We start from the raw sequence: 22,831 nt of genomic DNA, 5'->3' as shown, positions 1-22,831 counted from the left end.
GCAAAGGGCGGCGGCCCCGCCCCGCGGGCCGGGCCCGGCTCCCGCACCGCCTCCCCCCTCCGCCCCCTCGGCCGCGCCCGCTTTCGGTTTCCCGATCGGGAGAACCGGCGCCGGGGAAAGGGGCGGGAGCGGCTGCCCCGCCGAGGGGAGAGGGGCCAGCTCTGCCCTAGCCGTGCTCCAAAGGGTGTTTTCCACACACACCACCCCCCCTGCCCCGTTTTTTTCGTGTCCCTGCTGTTTCCGTGAAGGAAGAGGCAGGAGCGGGAGCGCTACCCGTGTGCGGGACCCTACTGGTGCGCAGCCCTTTTCGAGTGCAACCCCCTGGTTCATGGCTCCCTGTACCGGCAGGACCTGCCGATTTCGTGCCTCCCTCCCCTCCTCTGTACATCAGCATTCACAGACGCCCTGAGCGCGCACACACCCCCTCCACACGCTCCCAACCACCCTGGATCCGCATATTCCCCGTGTGCCCACGTATTCCCTATGTGCCTATGTATTCCCTGTGTGCAGGGCTCCCTGCACGGATGTCCTGCACGCAGCATCCCCCCCCCCCCCAAATTCATACCCCACCCCTGCATGAGTGACACCCCCTCTTCATGTAGGACCCCTCTACGTGCACAGCCCCCCATCCAAGAGTCAAGCATGTACAGAACCAACTTCCCCATCTGTTTACCAGAGCCTAAATTGGATTAGACACACAGGATTTGGGAAGCTTGAAGAGCTGGGATGGCATGGGACAGCCTGGGCTGCTTGGCAGGATGAGGCCTCAGAGTGTAAACAAGTCCACCAGAAAGGTTTGTTGGAGTGGCCCAAATTGAGTAGGTCCCATAGAAATAACTAAATCCTCCAAGAAATGAGCTGGAGCTGCAGGGAGGGCAGTGGGGGAGGGATCCTGGGAAGCTGGCTGTCAGGAAAGCCTGGGAATGGAGGAGCTGGCTGGTGAGCCAGCAGGAAACAAGCAGGCTTGACAAACTCCATGCCACAGATGGGGTTTATTCTGCAGAGTCAGCATTTCCTGGCAAATGCATCTGTCAGAAGAAATTCCAACTCCTGTCTTGTCAGAGTGCATTCAGAGTGCTTGGGAAACAAATCCGTGCCTGCAAACTCCTGCTTCCCTTTTCTCTCATCTTTACTTCTCATTGCCAGGTACTGTAGCAGGAACTGCCTTCTGAGCAGTGTGTTTCTGTGGTCTAACGCCTTCCACTGGAACAGGCTGCTGGGACTGTTTTCTTCTCTGCTTCACAAACCAAATGCTAAAAAACTGGGAAGTTTCAGCTTTGTGGTAACTGAGAAACCATATTTCAAACACACAAACCCCCTGTCTCACAACAAGGTGAGGTTTTGCCCATGAGAGTCTGTCTGGCTTTTTGTGGCTACACATGAGCAATCTCACAGCCCTCAGGTGCAGCACCTGAGATTTAATTTCTGGGTATCAGGAAGGCAAAGGTATGTTCCTTCAGCTCTTCTCTTCCTTCAGTGTCTGCTAAACTGATTTAGATGGGATATTAGGAAGAAATTCTTCACTCAGAGGGTGGTGAGGCCCTGGCACAGATTGCCCAGAGAAGCTGTGGCTGCCCCATCCCTGGAAGTGTCCAAGGCCAGGTTGGACGGGGCTTGGAGCAACTTGGGCTAGTGGAAGGTGTCCCTGCCCATGGCAAGGGGGTGGAACTGGATGATCTTGAAGGTTCTTTCCAATTCAAACCCTTCTGTGATTCCATGAGACGCTCCCCTCATCCCCAGGAGAAGTGTCTGAGGACCTGCAGCTTCCTGGTTTTCTCCTACACATGAATTTCACATTATCAGTCCCACTGTTTCCTGGAGAAGGCCTGTCTGTTATTAGGTCTGTTAATAGGAAGGAAGAGGGAGGACCTGAGAGTCACATGGGATTCAACCCACCACAGGATCCGGAGTCATCCCGATACTCTGCAATGGCTGGGCAGGGACAGCATTAATTACAGGGTGCTGCAAATGAACAGGTGACCTGAGAAACCAGGAACCGATTCCCTGAGGTGGAAGGTGCACCAGGACAGGAAGGAAGCTCTCCTGAAGGCTTGCTTGGACTCCATGACCCTCGTGGGTCCCTTCCAAATCAGGATATTCATTATTCCATGGTCTAAGCTTGTGTCTCCAACCTCTTTACCGAGGCTGTGGCGTGGGACAGGCTGCAAAGCTCAACACAGATTTCTTGCTCTAGACCAACACACAAAACACTTCCCTGGTTGCTCCAGCCTCTTCTTGCAAATTTGTTGGAGTTTTGGGGTTGTTGGAGGGTTGTTTGGGGTTTTTGGAGGCGTCATTGAAACATTGGCTTCATCTTGAGAATACAAGGCCAAAAAACATCTCTTCACAAGAAGAGGGACACAGTAAAAAAGGCAGCAGGGGTAGAGTCCAGCAGCAGGAATGTGGCGTGGGCTGGGGAAAGGCAGAGCCAGGTACAGGAACATTCTTAAGGGAGAAGGAGATAAGGCAGAGGCTGGATCAGGGAGCAATCTGGTGCTTGGGTAAATATTTCAAGGTTACTGGCACGTGGGGGAGGAAGAGGTAGTGTTAAAATGAGGAAATGATGAGTGCCAAGCACCTTTCGTGGCTCAGGGGAGCAGAGATGCTGCAGCAATTCAAACCAGACTCACTGGAGCTGCAGGGAGAGGCTTCGGCGTTGAACTTGAGGAGTTCAGGCTTGAAACGTGGGCTCACCACAAGCTCACTCAGCTTCTGTGGCACCTGCAGAGGTTCCTTCCCCACCACGTTTCTCTTTCAGGGCTTGTGTGGGACTTCCTGGGCCTGGCCAGGCCCCTGCACGTGGGTCTCACCCGGTGGGATTTGCAAATGAGATGTTTAGTGGAGCAAAACTGCTCAAACAACTCGTGGCTCAATGACACAGGAAGGGGACAAAGGCCTTTCTTTTCAGTCATTGCGTCATTCTCTGGAAATGAGGAGTGTTCTGATTTCTCTTCTGGATAGAGGATGGGAACTGCTCTGTGGAACTGCTCTGGAACTGCTCTGTGGAACTGTTTGGGAACTGCTCTGGGGAACTGCTCTGGAACTGCTCTGTGGAAGAGTCCTGTCCCACCTCCCAAACCCACATCACTGTAAAACATGGATTATTGGTTTAGCAGAGGACTGGGAGGACATCATGAGAAATAAAATATGGGGTTTTTTAGGCCTATTGCAAAGTTATAAGACATCCAAGTTCCCAACTAGACCTGGGTATCAGCGTCTTTTTCGGATGGATAAGGGAAATATAGAAGTTCCTAAAAATTAAAATCCTTCGGGGCCACGTGGAAATTTTGTACACAGAGGTTTATTTTCTCTCTTTGGGCTAAGAAGAAAGGAAGATCTATCATTTTTGAGACCCAATCGGAAGTAAGGGAAAGCCCCTTATCAGAGAAAAGAAACCTTTTTAGGCAAAAATAATATATTAAACTTATCTGAAAATGGGTGGGATTTTGTGAAACTATAAAATGGATGAAATTTAAACCCAAAGGGTCTTTTCTCCCTGAAAAGCTCAGTGTGACACCGGACCCAGCACGCTGAATAAATTCTTTCTTTTTGTTTCGTGGGTTTTTGGCATCTTTCTAAATTCAAGGGAGAGATTTTTCTCACTACGTGATCCATTCTTTAATCTGAAAGAGCAGGAGCCTGAGATCTCCGTCCTCTCATCCCCAAAATTCTCTTTGCCCAGAGCAACACAGTCGTGGCATAAAGGCTCTCCCCGCTCCAGGTGCTGGCACAGCCTCTGGCACTGCTGGAACTGGGATGGACCATCCCTCAGATTCCTGGAATCTCACACCACCATCCTGCTCCACCTGGATGAACGAGAGGCCTGACTCCACATTCTAGCCTTTCCTCACCATCCCACCTTGGATTTTCCTCCTCCTGGTTGCTCTGGATCAGAGTTGCCCAGAAGACCTTCAGGAATTTATTTGGAGCATCCAAGGATGCTCCAGGCACAGGTTTTTTGTGGGCAAACCAAGTTCCAGCTGCTTCTTTGCTGTCACTGACAAGCCACTCTGCTGCATCCCATGGGAATGAGATAAGTCTCCACGTTGTTTTGGGACAGGAAGAGGCTTTTCAGTCCTTTCCCCATCCCTTCCACCAAAAATGTGCCTCTCTCCAAACAAGGAATTCCCCGGGATCCAGGGAGGCAGCACATACAGTGCTGGAGCTGAAGGCAAGGGATTGTGGAGATTTACAGTAGAAATGTTAAATTTGGTGTAAAAAACATTGGAATGGGAACATTCCAGAGTAGGAAAGGACTGAGAACAACAGGTGGAGGGTTAATAGGAAAGGCGTGTTTTCATTGTCGTGGAGATTCCTGTGTCTGCCTCCGGTCAAAAGAAGAGGAGGTACAAACTGACCCTGGATAAACTGATTTTAGATAAGAGCCTAAGGGTGGGAGCCATAAAACACCCACCCAAGCAAACAAAAGAGCTGGAATATTCAGCCATTTCGCCTCAAAGGGGGAAAACAAAAGGGAAAGGGAGCCAAGACAGAACCCTCTCTTTAAAAGCCATAAAAAGCAAGTCCAAAATCGGGGTTTTTTGTGCTCTGCTTTTCACCTTTTACCTTTACCTTGTGCTCAACCCCCGAGGCAGGAGGAGAACGGCAGAGCTTTCACCTCCCGGTGTAGAAGCGACACAGGCAGATGACTCAGTCACACATATCATTGTGACCAAATGAAATCCTTAACGAGGAGCCAGAGAGGACAAAAGCCACTTTTATACAGAGATCTTTGCACGATGACATTTCTTTCTCCTCCCGGAAGATCTCGCAGTTTTATTACTCCGGTTTCCTGCCGGCTGCCGAGGGGTGTTCCCCGTTCCCGGGAGCAGCGTCTGCACGTTCTTTAATTGCTGATTAACATCTCAGGCTGGAGGCGGCCCTGGAGTTGGAGGCAGGTCCCGGGTGAGCTGTTGGGAGCACTGGGCACAGAGCCAGCTCCTGTTTCCTGGCTCTCCTGAACCAAGGAATATCGAACCCCTGACACTCCCGTGCTGGATGATGATGCTTAAGGACTTGCCCAAGTGAGAGATCAGCTGGAAGAGGGGAAAACCACCTGTCATTCCTCTGCAGAGCTCTCTCCACAAACTTTTATGCTGACTGAGATCCTGGGAAACCTGGGGGTGTCCTGGAAGTTGAACAAACATCCTTCAGAGTGAAGTTCCTACCTGATTCGAGTGGAGGAGCATCTTTGGGTCACCTTTGTTGGTAGACAAGTTGTATATTTGGCTTGGAGCCTCCTGGTCTGGTGGAAGGTGTCCCTGCTCGTGGCAAAGGGGTTGAAATGGGATTATCTTTACGGTTCCCTCCCACCCAAAACGTTCTGTGATAAAGCAAAGTCAAGTTTAGACACCACAATCCTGCTCTAGGGAAGGGAACCAGCTCCACGTGGGAATGACAGAAAGGAGAGAGAGAGAAGCAGGAGAGGCAACTGAGTTCATTCTCCAGCCCCTTGGAGACACCAAGGAGATGCTGAGGACACTGTTCTTCTGTGCTTTGGTGCATCTTGGTTGTGGTGCTAAAGCTGCTGATTCTGGAGGCAGTTCTCCAGCTCTTCACCACATGTCAGGTGCCAGGAACCCTTTCTGATCCTACCTAAAACCCTCTTTGCTGCTGTGTGAACCCTGAGTCAAAAAGTGGGGAGAATGGAGCAACCCTCTGGAGAAGAGCCTGGAAGGATCTCATCCCATCCCATCACACACCAGTTTAACTTCCCAGCACAAAGAATTGCAGACTTCCAACAAGTTCCAACAGTTTCCACAATTTTCCTCTAAGTTTGACACATGTTAAACCTGTGATCTAACACCTCTTCTTTTCCTGCCAGGGAGATTTCCTCATCCCCTGTTTGTGCATGTGATGGGTCCCCATTAACTGCAGAGCTTTGTGCTTGTCCTTCCTGAATTACCCCCCTCTTTATCTCTCAGACTATCACTGGGATCCCTCAGAATCCCCCAAAATTCTCCTGTTTGCAGGTTCTCTCTGTTTGTCACCTGTGAGTTCGAGGAATTTATTCCCTAATCCGTCATTCAAACTGACAATTAAAACTTGACATCATCCCAGAGCCAAGACAAGCCACAGAGGACCCTTTTTAATTGATCATTCCAGCCTGACAGCAAATTGTCCGTGGTTATTTTGCTCCTGATTTTTAGCTACTCTGTGTTTTCTCAGTTTTCCTTTTGAGCCCATCACGTGTCACGGTGCCAAAAGCTCTATTAACACTCAGCTGTGTGACAGGTACCACTTTTACCCTAAATACACATTTTGTTATCTTGTCACAGGTGGGAATAACACACGTCTGTCACTAAATTCCTGCTGCTCGCCCCCCATCCTTGGTAGCCCTCACATCACTGCAAATTGCTTGGTGACCTTTTTTCAGAGCTTTTTTTTCCCAATACTGAGCTCTGTGTGTCCCCAGAGTGTCCCCAGCCCCCTTTTTATTGAGGAATGCTGCATTTCTTCATGGAAAAGGTTGTTAAGCACTAGAAGGGGCTGCCCAGGGAGGTTTGGAGTTCCCACCCCTGGAGGTGTCCAAGGAAGGACTGGACGTGGCACTCAGTGCCCTGGGCTGGGGGACAAGGTGGGGATGGATCAAAGGTTGGACCTGATGATCTTGGAGGTCTTTTCCAACCTAAATTCTGTAAGCCTGTGATTTGTTGTCATGAACACCTAGATTTCCCTGGAGCAGGAGGAACAGGCTGGGCTTGGTAGCTCCAAGGAATCCACAGATTCCTTCTCCCAGTGCCTCTTCCTGGACACCACTTGGGCCAACATCCCTCAGTCATGTGTGTATTCATAGGGAAAACATCACTTTTTTTGCTTTTGATGTGTTAATTAGTCCATCTCATTAATATCTCTGGCAGCAAAATGATTCTTACTCTTGTGTTGGATGTGGTTGGTGCCTCCCCACTCGTCTTCCCTTTTACCCCACAAATATTTCAGGCTGGAAGCCCGAACACATCTCCTGACCCTGGATGTGGCACCTTCAAGTATCACCTGGGTGTCTTCTCCCACCAGGCACAGTCCAGCCTGGAGAGCACCACCAACCAAACCTCACAGTGCAGCTTCACTGGAAAAGGCAGATGTGACAGATTTTGGATTTTTTTCCAGGGGGGAAGAGGAGAATTGACTGTTTGTGCCTAAAGTTCTGAGCCACAGAAGCCCTGATCATCTTCCTCCAGCCCAGAGAAGGCAGGTACTAGAGTAGAAAAGGAGCTGTGACTTTCTCATTATCCCATTTCTCACCTCCAACCAAGAAGGAGGTCCCTCTTCCTTCTTTATTTGAAAGAGTTTCAGGGATTTTCCACTCAAAACACCAGCTCTGGCAAAATCCATTCCTAAATCTCACCACTAATATTCCATTTTCAGAGACCTTCTGCTCCCACAACTGTGAGCTTTCACTCCAGGAACCAGGTAAATCCTTTTAAATTCAGTCCCTTCGCCTCCACAGGATCAGAGAGTTCAATCCCGGTGCTTTGGCACCCAGAAATTTCAAGACAAGAAATTCCTCTAAAGTTGTGGACGAGGAGATCCAGGAACCACTTTTTCCACTTGATCTTGTTGGAGGCGACATCCCTGTGGGTGCCATCAGCTGGCAGCACTGAAACCAGGGTGGGGAAGAAGAGGGGAAGAGCTGGGAAGGCAACAAGGCTCTGCAAAGGATCTGGAGGAGGTTTGTCCTCTCCCCTTTGCTCTTTACCCATCCTGGTTGCCCCCACCCCACCACCCTCAGTGGAATTATCTCACCCTTTGACTTGTTCCCTCCCCTCCAGTTCTCCCCCACCAGGTCTTTGCTTTCTCACGTCCAGTGCAACTGGTTGAGACATAAATTGCTCCTTCTGCTTCCTCTTTCTTGGGAAGACTCGACAGGTGGTAAAACAGTCACAGCTTTGGCCCAGAGCCCAACTTTCCTGGAGCTTTTTGAAGGCACCCGAGGTATTCCAGGGAAGAACTGGCTTCCCTCTGTACTGGGTATCCATGGAGCATTTGCTCATGGCATGGGATGCAGCACAGCCCTACCCTCACCAGTTGGGCATCTCTTCCTTCTTCTTGGTATAAAAACTCTTCCACTTCTCCACCAAACTCTTCCACTTCTCCACCATAAATTTCCTTCCTTTTTGTGGTTGTATTTGCTGAGAGAAAACTATCAGCTTGTTCTGCTGGCAAGTTCACATTTGGGCCTTTTGACATCTTGTCATCACAGCTCCCCAGTCTGCTCAGATCACAGGGTGTCAGCATCTCCTTGTCCTTTCCCACCACTGCAGGGTCACCTCCTTAACTTGCTTCAATTTTAAACAAAATGTTTAAAATCAGGCAGCAGGATTCAGAGCTCACAGCACAAAACATGGAGTTGATGTGGGGTCTTTGGATGATCATCCTCTTGGAATTCCATTTAAAAATGTGTTTAAAATCAGGCACTGGGATTTAAAGTTCACCACAAAAAACAAGGAGTTGATGTGGCACCTTCGGCTGATCTTGGCAAACCAGTTGCTTTGTCATCCAGGCACCCCAAAATGTCTCCAAAATGGACATCCTTCCACGAGTGCAACCAAAACACAGCAGAGTGGCAGCATCTTTTTGTCCTTTCCCACCAGTGTGGTGTCACCTCCTTCTTTTGCTTCAATTCCATTAAACAAAATGTTTAAAATCAGGCACCAGGATTTAAATTTCACAACAAAAAACAAGGAGCTGATGTGGCATCTTTGGCTGCTCTTGGAAAACCAGTTGCTTTGTCATCCAAGCAACGTGAAACATCTCCAGAATGCATATCCTCCCACCAGAACACAGCAGAGTTCCAAGGTAATGCTTCAGATCTCATTTAGCCATCAAGTACAACATCTCACCTTACAAAAAAAACAAAACAAAACCCACCCTTCACTTGTTTGGAGGAGCTCTGGTTTCTCCCAGAGCACAGCTGAGTTAGTGATGCTGCCAGATTTCCCTTTTTTTCTGTGTGTTTTCCAGGAAAAGCGAGCTTGCAGCAGGGCTATGACCCGAGGGGCTCTGGGCTGTTTGTGTTAGGGCCTGGCTGGCTGCCCTTCTTCTTCTCTGTGACACTCCCAGGCCTCCCACAGAGCTTTTCTGTGTCCCCTCAGCTGCAGCTCCAGCGGGGAGAGGAGGGAGCCGAGAGCCGAGAGGGCAAAGCAGAACAAAGCCCAACACAATCGGTCATTTCTGTGCCAGGAACGTGGTTTTGTAGAAACCAGCTCACAAGTTCTAAATGACTGGCCTTGGCAACAGCTGGGAGGTTGGTTTGACCCTGGAAAAAAAGAGGGAAATAGATATGGGGATGTGTTTTCCAGCTGGCCCAGGTCCATGAGGAGGCAGCGTGAGGGTAATTCTCAGCACTGTGTGCTGCTTCTTCCCTTCCCTTCTCCCTCTCATCTTTTTCTTCTCTCAGCCACCTTTCTTCTTCTCTGCCTTTCCTCTCTCAGCCACCTTTCTTCTTCTCTGCCTTTCCCCCTTTTCCTCTGCCTTTCCCCCTTTTTCCCTGCCTTTCCCCATTTCCTCACGTGGGTGATAAAGGACGGCCGTTTCAAATCGTGATAAAACCCCACCGAGAGCCAAGAGGCAGAAATTGCTCCCCCACTGAGGCTGGAAAAATGTCCAAAATGCTGCCAGAGAAAAAGCTTTACCTCTTCTGCCTTGTTTATAAACTGGTGTGTGATCACCAGACTCCCTGTGAACAGAAGATCCTGATCATCCCTCTGTGCTGACAGAGCCATTCCCTGGGTTTTATCCAGGGTGGGCTGTTATTCCTCACAATTCTTTGAAACTTAAAGAGACAAAAAGATGTCTTCAAGGATCTCTTCAGAGCAATAATTATTGGAAGCCTGAACATGTGAAAAGGCTCATCTTTTACAGGTTTCCTTAGGTGAGTTGAATGTCTGGGGACACTTTGGATTCAAGCAGGCTTAGGAAATCAATAGAAGTTCAGCACCTGACTTATCCAGGCTCTCTCAAAAATCCCGGGGGAAGCTCAGCCACAAAACACGAATCTTTGAGAGCAGAAATTATCCCACTTTTATTTCAGCCAACAAAGCCATCACGGGGAGCTTTTCCCAACCCATCATAGTCCACGTGCAAAGATGTAGGTGACACTGGCCAGGACACCCAGGGACATCACTCCAAAGCTGCTTTGCTTGCTGCTGGCTCCATTCACGTTGCACAAGGGTTTCTTACAGCAAGAAATCCTCTGAGAGCTTTGGTTTTGTTGCTGACTTGCTTCTGGACACGTTGGAGAGCACATCTTGGAGATGATGTATTTGGGCTTGTTGGGCTCTAATGAAGAGAAGGGGGAAAAAAAAAGAAAAATAGGATGTAAAAATCATTGTTAAATTGCTTTCATGGCTAAATCTGTGCTGGGGAATAAAAGAAGGGCAGGCACTAATGCTGAAGGCAAATTTTGTGGAATGAATGATAGAATCATGGAATTGTTTGGGTTGGAAGGGACCTTAAGGATCATCTAATTCCAACCCCCCTGGCATGGGCAGGGACACCTTCCACTAGACCACGTTGCTCAGAACAGCATCTAACACTTCCAGGGATGGGGCAGCCACAATGTCACAGAATCCTAGGGCTGTTAAGGTTGGAAAAGAGCTTTAAGATGATCAAGTCCAACCATGACTTGGTCCTCTGCTCAGGACCAGCATCAATCTGGCCACGTCCACCCTGCGTGTCCACCAACATGATGCTAGTCTTCTCTGGCCTCCAGGTCTCTTCTGTTCCTGGAGGAATTATCACCTGTGGATGCCTTTCAGTTCAAGCTCCCTGAAGTGATGCCCAAGCTGGGCCACTTCCTACCAGGATGGTTTTCCTACAGCACAAAACCAGGGGGAATGTTCTGCATGACCTCAGGTTTGGGCTGAGAGCACCTGGAGGTCTTTGAGGGCACAGACCTGAAGGATTGTTCATGGCACAGGGAGTCAGCCATGGAGCAGTTTTGCCCAAAAACTTCTAACAACTACTCTAGGAGTGAAAAATTCACACAAACTCGACCCCTAGGCTTGAGTTCATTCCCTGGTGCTGCTCGATGTGTCTCCAGCACTTCCCACCTCCCAGCAGCGACACAGACACTGAGTGACTGCAAAAGGGAGCCACAAGGTCCATGTCTCCCAAAAGCTGGTGATCAGGGCCTATTGTTTCCATGACTGGGATAAAAGCCCATTCCTGGGGCTGCTCCTCTCCAGAACAAACAAGGTGCCGCTCAGAAACGTACTCGTTCTAACGTCCTTCCGCACGGTCACGCAGTATTTGTCCTCCTCTGAGCACATGGAAATGGTCAAACAGTCCTTGTTGGACTCCTGCTCTTGGCAGATGTAGCACATGAATGGATAAGCTGGAAAAAAAAAACAACAGAGAAAGCACATTACATGGTTTGAGAAGCATAAAAGCTGCTGCCCAGAGATCTCCATTTTCCTTGATGATGAATGTTTGTGTGCAGGTGACCACTGACTTTCTTTATTCCTTGACCCGTGGCAGTTGTGCTAAATCCCTCTCTGTCTCATGTGTCTCAGGCTGAGGAGTGTTATTGATCTGTTTGCAATCTCTGGGAGCAGGAGATGTGAGTGGAATTCGAGGATCTGGGGGCTTTTATGCTGGAGATTATTGCCAAGCAATAAATAACGTCTCTGTCCTGACGGCTCTGCAACGGGAGTTGCCAGTTCCTGCCCAGTGATTTCTCCTGGGCAACACCAGGCAGGGCTTGGCAGGGAGAATTTGAGCGTGCTTGGGGTGTTTGGAGGAGGTGGACAATGCCCAGTGTCCTGCTTGTCTTTCCTGGCTCAGACACTGCTGTCACATCTCCTTTTTTGTGGTCAGACATCACTCGCTGACCTGGCCTAACCTTGGTTCTAGGAAGTCTGGGGAGAGCTGCCAGATGCTCTGCCAAGCTCCTTTTTTAGTGTAAAACAGAGAATAAATGGAAAAGTCTAAACCAAAAGTCTGGTTGAAGTGGTAAAGGGAGATTTGGTGAGATAATTCATCTCTGCAACTCTGGCAGAGGATTCACATCGAGGTCACACAGCGATGAGTTGTCTTTCCTGTCAACAACTTACACACTCGCCCTCAAAGCCAGAACAGGGTAGGACAGTAAAGAGAAAGAGGAAAAAGAGCAAAGACACTGTCTGGGTGATACACCAAAGTGTCTGCTGGGCAGATGGTTTGAAGGATTTTATGGCGGCGGTCAAATTCTGGGGCTCAGGAAATCACCCAGAGCAAAGTGTGTGGGTTTGTAGGAAGGAGACGGGATGAGCTGCTTTAAAAGCACAGATAATTTTTGAAGGGAAGCAAACACAGCACCACACGAGTTGGTGCTAAGTCTGGGGACAGTCTGTGAGCATGGCAAGGGCAGAAAGCAAGCAGAGGACACGTTCCTGGGAGAGCAGCTTTGCCTGATAAGAAGTTGACGGTGAGAATGCGGAAGGTCAGCGAAGGTCAGACCATTAAACGAGAAGTTTGTGATGGACGGGAAGGAAAAATCCTCAATTGTTGATCTTGTAAGGGTCAGAACAATGTTTATCTTTTTTGCTTTGTTTGACACTAAAAGTTGAATTTTCATGTGCAGAGAGTAGAGGAGACTCAGTGAGGTTTTGCCCAGTTTTTGGCACAGTCTTGAGTGATGTTTTGAGCAAGACCAGGAAAGACAAGGCAGTGAAAATGCCACAGAATGGGTGCAAAGCCAGGCATGGAAACCCTCTCACAGGGTAGTTCACGATGATTAGTGGTCAAACCAACTGGAGCAATGCAGCTCCAGAGCTCTGCTGTGGGCTCAGGTCTGTCCAGCATCATCCCTGGTGACAGAAGGGATGGGATGGAGGACAAACATCATGTTTTCAGGTGCCAAGGACAACAAAGGTGAGAAGACACTGTGGGTAGAGTTCTGTGAGTGCTGGAAGTAGAGCCAAGGAATCCTGGGCTGCATCCAAAGCAGTGTGGGCAGCAGGGCAAGGCAGGAGATTCTGCCCCTCCAACCCCCTCTCAGGTGAGACCCCCCTGCAGAGCTTCCTTCAGCCCTGAGGAACAGCATAGGAAGGACATGGAGCTGCTGGAGAGAGTCCAGAGGAGGCACCAGGATGATCAGAGGGATGGAGCAGCTCTGCTGGGAGGAAAGGCTGGGAGAGTTGGGATTGTTCAGCCTGGAGAAGTAAAGGTTTCAGGGTGACCTGATTGTGGCCTGCCAGGACCTGAAGGAGCTACAAGAAACATGGAGAAACAAGTGACAGGACAAGGAGGAATGGCTTCAAAATAAGAATAGGTTTAGATTGGATATTAGGAATAAATTCTTTACTGTGAGGGTGGGGAGGCCCTGGCACAGGTTGCCCAGAGAAGCTGTGGCTGCCCCATCCTTGGAAGTGTCCAAGGCCAGATTTGGGAAGGACTTGGAGCAACCTGGTCTGGGGGAAGGTGTCCCTGCCCATGGCAGGGGTGTTGGAATGAGATGATCTTTAAGGTCCCTTCCAACCCAGGTCGTTCTGTGATTCTGTGACTCTATGATTCCATAATTCCAAGATTCTATGATTTCCAAGTGATTTTGACAGATGGATGTAATAAAAGAGCGGACAAAAAAAAGCAACAAACAGTGCATGAAGTTCAACAAAGAGAAATCAATCACATTTAGATAAAAAGTAGACACTTGAACGTCAAATGATGAACAAGTGGTTTGGGGACAATCAAGAACCGCAGTGCAAACAGCAGGAGTCAACAGTGTCACATTCCAGGGATGGAGGCACACGTCACCCAAGGGAACACAGGCACAATGTCATGTGCAAGATATGCAAAGTGGCCTTTCCACCCTGGCAAAGCCTCAGCTGGAACACCGGTGACCGAACCCGGTGCCCAAATCTGTCTGCGGCACTTCAAAAACTATGCAGGGCATTTGGAGAGAGCCCAGAGGAGAGGGAGGAGAAAGGGTCTGACTGGAGTCTTGGAAATGTGACCTCGTAGAAAGGGTTGGAAACCTTTAGAGTGTTTATTAGAAATGAGAATATATTGAGGAAAGGCACAATAACCACCTTCCTGCAAGAAAAAAGGAAGCAGTGAAGGAGAAAATAATAAACTGGTTTATATGTCCTGTGGTGAAAACACGGGAGATCTGTACAAAAAGGGATGCTAAGGGATATTAAGATAAAATTCCTAAAAGTCTGAGCAATTCCAGGCTGTGGAATCTTCCTTGCTGGAAACTTTCAAGGACACCTTAAACAAACATCTGCCTGGTTTTGTCCGACAGCAAGGACTTGATGATCTTGGAGGTCTTTTCCAACCTTAAGGATTCTGTGATTCTGTGGAAAGGATCGTGACCTTTTAAGATTTCTCCTGGGCACAGTTTAACTGGAACAGTGAGTTTATAGATGGAAAAGGCAACAGACCCTCTTTGCTGGGCTGAAAGTTCGACAGTTTTGATCAAAAGTTGGTTATTGGGGTCTTGGATGGGACCCCAGAGAAGGATCAAATAAGTTACCTCCATGTTTTCTGTTGTCCCTCTTTTAGGCTGGAAAGCTGCAACCTCTTATTCTTGATCTACACTGGGCTAGAAAGGTGTAAAACCCTGTCCTTAAATCCATTTGGAATGTGATGCCAGTATAAAATGTCATCAGCCCACTACACCAGCAAGGAATCCTACCAGGAATCTGTGCTTCCAGAGTCTGGCATCTCTGAGCTTTCCATTTTATCCTGGCTCACACTGAGGTTGTTGCTTTGAAAATTACCCTCTTCTCTCCGTTCTGTTGTTTCATTCAGGAATTAGGGGCACAAAATCCTTTCCTTTTTTTTATAATAAATAGTCCTTTTCCCACCCCAAAACTGGCCGGAGCTCCCGCTCTTCCAGGAGTGCTGCAAACCCATCCATCCCAAAAACGTGGGAGTGAGGGGTTGATGCATCAGAGAGCAGGAATTAATGAGGTGCCTCTTTCTCAAGCCCTGCTAGATGTGTATCGTGGTTTCTGGGAAACCATCAGGTGTGGGGCAGATATTGGCAATCTGGTCATTATTCTTATGTGCCAGGAGCGATGGAGCAACACATGGAACAGTCCCAGAAGGAGAACACACATTCCCAGCACCTCAGCCTTCCCTTTTGGGAGAAGGATGCCTTTAACATGACACAGGCACAGAGAAGTTCTTTCAGCTCTGCCTCTGATTTAATCTATAAAATTCCCAGTGTTGCACTTCCTAGGGTGGAAGACACTCGGCAAACCACGTGGATCACCACAGTGGAGGAGGCAGCAGGAGAGAAAAATTTCTGAAATACCCCAAAACTGATATTAATTTAAAAAATTACAGGTTTTTAGGCTTCCTGGCACTTCCAACTTGCAGCTTTAGGGAAGATCCCATAGATCACTGCGTGGATTTAACCTGGCATCCAACCAGAGCTCTATCACTGGAAAGAAGATTAATTTATCAAGATCTTATTTCTTCATCAAGTTGGAGCGCAGAAGGTCATCGATCGAGGTGCCAAAGGACGGTGGTGACAACAAAATTGGGGACACCCCCCTAAATTTTTGCCACCTGAAAAACTTACCCTCCCCTTCTCCCTGACCCTGATCTTAGCCAGAAGCAGCAGCTGAGGCTCACCTTGTTGCACGCACAGGACAGCAGCCAGCAGGGTGACGAGAGGAGTCCTCATCTCCAGCAGATGCTCCCAGCTACACTGAGAAGGTGTTTGGAGGGCAGGTTTTATACCTCTGCAACAGCAGTTTTACAGGTTCCCGCGGGTGGACACAAACTCAACCCACGGGCGGGGGATGTTTCATGTGGGAAGTTCCCTCGGAACCTTTTAAGATTTCTTCTGGACACAGTTTAATTGGAACAGTGAATTTATAGATGGAAAAGGCAACAGACCCTCTTTGGTGGGCTGAAAGATCGACAGTTTTGATCAAAAGTTGGTTATTGGGGTCTTGGATGGGACCCCAGATGCATGAGAGGGATCAGACAAGTTACCTCCATGTTTTCTGTTGTCCCTCTTTTAGGACAGAAAGCTGCAACCTCTTATTCTTGATCTACATTGGGCTAGAAAGGTGTAAAAGCCTGTCCTTAAATCTGTTTGGACTGTGATGCCAATATGTGATGGTTTATACGTCCTGTGGTGAAAACACAGGAGATCTGTACAAAAAGGGATGCTAAGGGATATTAAGATTAAATTCCTAAAAGTCTGAGCAATTCCAGACTGTGGCACCTCGGGGGGGAAAAACCCTTTCAGCGACACATTTCTTGCCCTTCCGGTCGTGGGAGGGAGCGATGGGAAATCGGGATCTGCTCTTTTCTCCTTGGAGTTTCTGGCTTTGCTGGTTGCTCTGATGTAACAGAGCCTGGAGGCACAGGGATACAGTCCTAGCCACGACTTTTTCCAAGCCCTTTGGATAGTGATAGATCAGAGTTGGTACCGTTCCTTTCCCTTAATTATTTACCAGCACCGGCCTCAGACTCTCAGCTGGCTTACCTCAAATAAAATCTGTGTTTTACAGCACCTCAAATAAAAACAGTGTGTTTTACAGCACATTAAGTTAGCTAATGGTTAGTTAAACAGCAGATTTGCCTCCAATTTTCCCCTCACTCTTCATTCCTTTATCAATTCCCCTCCCGTTAATCCCTCTTCTCTCACTTGTAATCCTCAAATACCCCGGGCACTTGTTATTTAATCAAGTCTGGCTCCTCTTCCAAGGATCCTTCAGAGGGGCTGATTTTCTCCAGCAGAAAGCCAACAGCTTCTGGAAATTAGGCTTCCATTTATGAAACCACAAATTGGCTCCCTGGAGTTGCATCTCTGCTCTGCAAAGAGCCATCTCTCAAACTGTCTCATTTTCAATCTCTCTCCTCTTAAATCAACCCCTTTTCTTTTATTCCTCTGCGTTGCTCCTCTCCTCTGAATTTCTTAAAATCTGTTTCTGACAGTCTGGGAAAGAGGACCCTGATACAAGATGCATCATGAGTTGCCATCCCAACAGAGCTTCTTCCAAAATAAAATCACTCCTGGACAGCAGGTAGAGCAGAATGTGCGAAAGAAAATATTGTCAAACCCTCCTTTTTCAGGCAATTATGGAATAACTTCAGAAATTCCCTGGATGCAGCCACCAGGAGGGTATTTTTATCCGTCTCTAATATGAATCATCCCAACACTGGATGATTTCCTTATCCATGTGAGTGTCTGATGCTTTTTTCCAGGCCCTCCTGATCTGCTCCTGTAATGGTGTCATCAGGGGGTGAATTCCAGGGTTGTCCAAGCCTGATGTCAAATTGGACATTCCCACTCTGGGGTTTGGAGGCTGCTGAGGTCAACAAGGACCTGGTGATGATCAAATCCAGCCTCGTGCTCCTCAGAGGGCAACTTTATAACCGAGGGTGTCATAAACAGGTTTTCCTTCTTAATTAGTGGGTGTGGCTTCTTGATGGGATTTTGCAAGGAGGGTACAAGGAAGAAACCATTTCCCCCTTATTTTTGGTCCTGTTTTATCACATAGACTCATATTGACTGACTTTCAAAGAATCACAGGCTGGGTTGGTTTGGAAGGGACCTTCAAGATCATCTCATTCACCTCCCACTAGACCAGGTTGCTCCAAGGCCTGTCCAAGCTGGCCTTGAAATGTCTTGTTGAGTTTCCCAAGATCCATTTTATTCCTACATGACTCTTCCTGCAATATGATCGAGTCAACTCTGAAGGAGTGGTGATGTTAAAACTCCCCTAGCACATCCAAGGGGAGAAATTTGGGTTGGAAATGAGCTTTTCTATGTCAAAAATTTATCTGGGAACCGTTTCCAGGACATTAATGTCTTCCTTGGTGAACTAACACTGGGATATTCCCTCTTCCCGGTGTCTGGAGAGTGGGAAGAGAGATTTCTTTCTCAAAAAGACTGATTATGAATCTCAAAAGCATCACTGAAGGATCCAGAAAGGCTCCTGCAGGCCCACGAGGGCCACCAAGTGAGGAGCAAAACTGAGGAAGACTGGAAACAAAAAAAAACCCCAAGGATTCTGAGTCACCTCTGTAGAGTCATCCCATCACTATCCATTTGGGAAAATTAAAATGGACTTCAAATTGGAGCCATGAGCTGGCAATGAACCTCAAGTTGGAGCCATGGCTTGGCTGTGTGACAGCAAAACAGCAGTAAATTTTGGAGAAGGATTGCTTTTGTCCCTTTCCATGGCTTCCAGAAACTTTTTCAGGCCTTGCTTTGATCTTTTCCATCCATCTCATCTCCTGCTTTGTCGTTGAGTCGCCGGGTGTTGGTCGGATCTGGGCAGATAAATGGGGAAAAGGGGGAGAAATTTCATGTTGTGAGGGGAAAGACAGCCAGATTATTCAAGGAGAGCAGAAGGCAGCACAGATCCTTCAAAACCAACAGTGATAAAGCCCCGAGTGAAGGAGAGGAAGGGCCAAAGTTAAAGCACTTCCTAATTTAGGCAGGGCAAGGCCTCCTTGGTTGATCCAGGTCTTGACTCAGAGCCCTGAAAACCGAGCTCTTATATAATCCACAGGGAGAGGGAGGCAGTTCCCTCCCAGGAGCAATCCCAGGCATTTGAATGAGATTCCCATCTCCTTCCCAAGAACCCTCCAGGCATCCCAGGTGGCTGGGCTGGGCAGCTCCACCCTCTCATGCCAGGAGGATGAAGCCATGAGATCCAACGGAAAGCCTGAGTGGAGGGATGTGGGATTAGGAACCAGCACCCGAGCGGGAGGTGGTACCTCAGGATTTCTCAGGGAGGTTGGCAGAGAGTCTCCTCTTACCCAACCCTCCCAGGGAGGGGTCTCTAAGGGAGCTTTTGTGTTTTTTAGGACCTCCTGTGCCTCAGGGCATCTGAGCTCCCACCTCCAGACAAGGACCTCGAGATGTGGGTCAGCTTTGGCCCCACACACGTGGGATAGTGTTGCTGGGCAGTAGGGAGTGGAATCTGTGGGATCAGGGAGAAATCAGGCAAGAAGGAGGGTGTCCCACGTGCCACCATCCCCTTGGCCATGCCAGGTTCCTTCCCAACCCAAAACAGAGGCACCTGCCAAGTTCAGGCAGCACAAAACACGATTTATTTTAAACCTGGTTGCCAAGAGGTGGCCTGAACAAGCTCAGCACAACGAGACCTGGGGCCTTAATAACCCCATCTTGCCCTTTCCCTAAGGAATCCTAAACCTGTGGATAGCAAAGGCTGAAGATTATTCCAAATAGTTCAGCTGTTGCCACGTTGTGATCTGTGTGTGGGGCAGAATTTGGCCATCCAAGGGCCACAGAACAGCTCTTGGCTCATGTGGGGTGTTCACATCTGCGTGTCACTTGAATATCTCTACATGTGGCAGGAGGGGAAGAAAAGGGAAGAGGGTAAATCTGACAGAAGGCTGGAACCAGCTCAGCTGGGGGATGATAAAAACCACGAGGAGAAGTAAGAGTCTCGGGGTTAAAGATGGAGTATCCTTGGCCAACCTTGGATTTGCCCCGAGGAGAAAACACTGAGCTGAGGCTGTAGCAAGAAAATAGAGATTGGGTGGAAAAAACAGGACTAAGACTGGATGAAGAAGCCAAAGAGGAAATCTAGGAGAGAAAACAACCAGGAGTGCAGAGCTGGAGGTGGGATATGGGTGGGAGGAAGGGGTGAGAGCAGGTGGGGGTGAGCTGGTCTCGAGGTCAAGTTTCCCTTGAAAACCTGTTAAAAATAACGAAGATGTGGCTGTTTCTGAGCAAATGCCCATCAGAGGGAGCAGAAGGTGCAGCTGCTCTCCCCGTGACACGAGTCTACAGAGGGAAAACCAGCTGGGTGAGCTGCAGCCAACTAATTATCCTGGGAGATCTTCCTTGGGGTGATCCCTGGGGAGAGCTGCCTCGGGAGAAAGCAGCTCACCCTCCCCTGACTCATTTTGGAAGGGTTTGAGTGAGCAAATCTCTCATTCCCAAGATTATCCACAGGGAAGGTCAGGGCAGGGTGATGAGTCCCTTCCATTTTATCCACGCTGGGACACCTGACTGGCAAACCTAAAAAATTTATTTTCCAAATTCATATTTTGTTGCAGATGAGGCTGGAATTTCCAGGCTCCAGCGGACACACATCTGGCTTTCCTGATGATTTTCCTACAAGCACCGTGCAAGATGCTTTTCTCCCCTTTCAGGATAATCTTTAATGCCTATAAAGCAATTTCCACTGGAAGATCTTCCATCAGTTTAAAGAAAACTTAATGCTCAAGATCCCTTCCCGTGGAGTCCTACCCTGTCCCCTCTGTTTGCCGGGGAGCCCAACTTCCTTTCAGGCAGCTGACCCAGAAGAGGAACTGAAAGCAAGTTAAATAGAGTTTATTCTGAAACAGAGTCACAAAAATGACATTTCTGCCAATGCAGAAAAATAAAATCTGGGGAGAGGCTTCCTGAAGTGAATGCAAAGCAATCTGAGCATATTCCAGCATTATTCCCTTCCACTTGCAGCCTCCACTTTTATTCCTGCTGCCATGGATGCATCCAGCAGCTCCTCCCCACGTCCCACACCACGCAGCCACACAAGAGGATAAAATAACACTTTATTGTGCCAGTTGCTGCTTAACAACTCTGATATTAAAGGCTTCCTCGGAGCAAAATGATGCAGGGCAGAAAATGGTATAAAGGGGAAAAAAACGGCACGAAGGGGAAAAACTGCACTGATTTAGAAATGCCAAAAGCAGGAGACATAGTGCCCGTGGTGGGCTCCACATCACGCCTTTCTCTTCCAAAAATATCCTTTTGAGGTAGGGCAGTGCCCTTGGGCGTGGTCATCGGAGCAAAAGCGCTTCCTGACGGGACGTGACCTCCCGGGCGAGGGAAGCAGGGCGGCCTTCCCACCCTACAGGTGCCACCTTGAGCCTCGGCCGTGCAAGGCCTCATTTTTCCCCCAGGAAAGCCTTTAAAAGCCCATGCTGAGGATGCAGGCCAGGCTGGCCAGGAGGCCCAGGGCGATGATGGTGGCGCTGGTTTTCACGCTGCTGGCGCCGCTGATGTTGCACAGGGAGGTCTGGCAGCAGCTGGTGGCCACCCCGGCTATGCCGATGTTGAGGTCGATTGTCGGGCAATATGCAGAACATTTCTTGGTGATGCGCTGGTTCTTGTCACTGCCTGCGGTTGGAGGGACAGAAAACAGCAGAAAAAGTTGGGATTTTTATCTCATATATTTTTTTAGGCCTCAGTGATCGCCTGGATGTGCAATATCCAGCAGTAGACCCCAGGCTACTCCCACTTGCTGCTGTTGGTTTCCCCTCTGGCTGCACCATTATTTGTGTATATTGTGACCTCTGGAGACCAGCTCCAACCCTCACAACCCTTCTGGTGGTTTCAGGGCCAGTTGAGAGTAATTTAGGGCAAGAATTTTTGGGTTTTAATGCATTTGTGAAGTGCAATCCTGAGACAGCATCACCGTGCCTTGCTCCTTCCACAGTGCCTGGCCCTTTTTAATTCCACCACCTCATGAGCACATACTTGACCTTGGAGTTGAGAGAAGGAGTTTGTGGAGGTAAATTCTTTCTCTTCCAATGTCTCCTTTTCCCAGGAGTGTTTAATCAGTACAACAACAGAGATAATCTCTGAGTTCTGCAAGATTTGCTCTCCGCATGCTACGATCCTCATTAATTCTTCCACCACGCCTCCTGGTGGGAGCAGACTCTGCAATCAGCCTCCCCTGATCCCCATCTCGCCATCAGAGCCTTGGAAAAGCTCCCCACTTACCCATTCCCGTGGTGGAATAGGTGGTCAGACAGTACTGCTCGTTGTCGGAGCATTTGGTGGTGCCGAGACAGTGGATGTTGGAAGTCGCGTCTTTGCACGAGAAACAGGTCAAGGAGGAAGCTGCCAAAAAAGCACAAAACACCCGTCAATCACCTCCAGAAACATCCCCAGGAGCACAAAACTGGTGGTGGGTGGAGGATCTGTCAAGCCCAGCGGCCACAGGTTGACAATCACCTCCATGTGTTAAACTTGGCCCCAGGAGCCAAGTTAGTTGAAGCTCAAATTCCTGCCACAGATGTGCTTTGCTCCTTTAGGAACCCTCAGGGATCTTCCTGCTGGATATTTAGTTGACTCTGCCTTGAATCCATTTAAATGTGTGGCATCTCTGCTGTGCTGTTGGAAAGAGCACCCCAGTCTGCTGCCACTTGCAGTATGAAGCTCTTGGGATCCCTTTCCAGCCTGGCTCCTCCAAGCCTTGGTGGACAATAGTTCTTGAATGGAGACACTGGACCAGAGAATCTGTGGCTACCCTATCCCTGGAAGTGTTCAAGGCCAGGTTGGACAAGGCTTGGAGCAACCTAGTCTAGTGGAAGGTGTCCCTGCCCATGGTAGGGGGTTGGAACTGGATGATCTTTAAGATCCCTTCCAACCCAAACCATCTCAAGATTTTTCTGGTTCATTTTCAGAGCTCTCCCGTGTCAGAAGGAAATTCTTGGACCTGCAGAAGACGGGGCTGAGCAAATCACCCCCTGGGCTGCAGCAGATTCCTTTTCACAGCCATCCATGGGTGTTAACATCCTCTCTCCACAAAATGTGCACATCTGGAACACTCTGCATCTGCCAAGCGCTGTGCTGACAGGAATGAATGCAAACAGCTTGCACTCACTGAGGCTAAAACAGCCATTCATGGCAAAGAGATCCTTGGGGAAGGTTTTTTTTTGCATGATAAGAGGAATTTCCTCCTCATCTGTTTATCTGGCACAAACACTCCCGACAGCAATGTCACCCTCTGGGGATTAGACTCATCCTCATGTCCAGAATATCCCTTTCTGTGGCCAGTTAATACCCATCTAATTCTTGGAGCAGCACTGACCTTTAGCTTTGCCTTCCTTGCTCTTCATCTTCCTTGCTCTTCTTCCCCCTTGCCCTTCATTTTCCTTGCTCTTCTTCTCCCCT

General features: G+C 48.8%; 2 protein-coding genes across 2 annotated transcripts in view; both read right to left on the bottom strand.

Moving 5' to 3' along the window:
• Positions 1-10,066: 10,066 nt before the first annotated feature.
• Positions 10,067-15,616, bottom strand: LOC113974967 (lymphocyte antigen 6E-like). Its single transcript, XM_027698554.1, has 3 exons — positions 15,565-15,616; positions 11,216-11,335; positions 10,067-10,278 (listed from the first exon to the last, which is right to left on the bottom strand). The coding sequence occupies exons 1-3, from the start codon at positions 15,614-15,616 to the stop codon at positions 10,067-10,069; spliced, it is 384 nt and encodes a 127-aa protein (XP_027554355.1).
• Positions 15,617-20,464: 4,848 nt separating this feature from the next.
• The window catches only part of LOC113974966 (lymphocyte antigen 6E-like), a 5,484-nt gene continuing 3,117 nt past the window's right edge, over positions 20,465-22,831 (bottom strand). Inside the window, exons 2-3 of the mRNA XM_027698553.1 lie at positions 21,656-21,775; positions 20,465-21,049 (exon numbers count right to left, since the gene is read on the bottom strand). Coding sequence (XP_027554354.1) covers positions 20,841-21,049; positions 21,656-21,775 — 329 coding nt within the window. The 3' untranslated portion in view covers positions 20,465-20,840. The remainder of the gene's footprint in view (positions 21,050-21,655; positions 21,776-22,831) is intronic.

This window comes from Neopelma chrysocephalum, unplaced genomic scaffold (assembly GCF_003984885.1).
Source record: "Neopelma chrysocephalum unplaced genomic scaffold, ASM398488v2 Primary Assembly neopelma1_129, whole genome shotgun sequence".
Classification (NCBI taxonomy): Eukaryota; Metazoa; Chordata; class Aves; order Passeriformes; family Pipridae; genus Neopelma; species Neopelma chrysocephalum.
Note: the sequence above shows the minus strand (reverse complement) of the source record. Positions and strands in the feature narration are given on the sequence as shown.

What these genes read in the sequence shown, in the direction of transcription:
- LOC113974967 (XM_027698554.1), bottom strand. Translation starts at nt 15,616, where the DNA reads ATGAGGACTCCTCTCGTCACCCTGCTGGCTGCTGTCCTGTGCGTGCAA. An exon ending in TGTCCTGTGCGTGCAACAAG is followed by an intron (nt 11,336 to 15,564) that starts GTGAGCCTCAGC and finishes TTTTTTTTCCAG; the next exon opens with CTTATCCATTCATGTGCTAC. An exon ending in GCGGAAGGACGTTAGAACGA is followed by an intron (nt 10,279 to 11,215) that starts GTACGTTTCTGA and finishes TCTCTTCATTAG; the next exon opens with AGCCCAACAAGCCCAAATAC.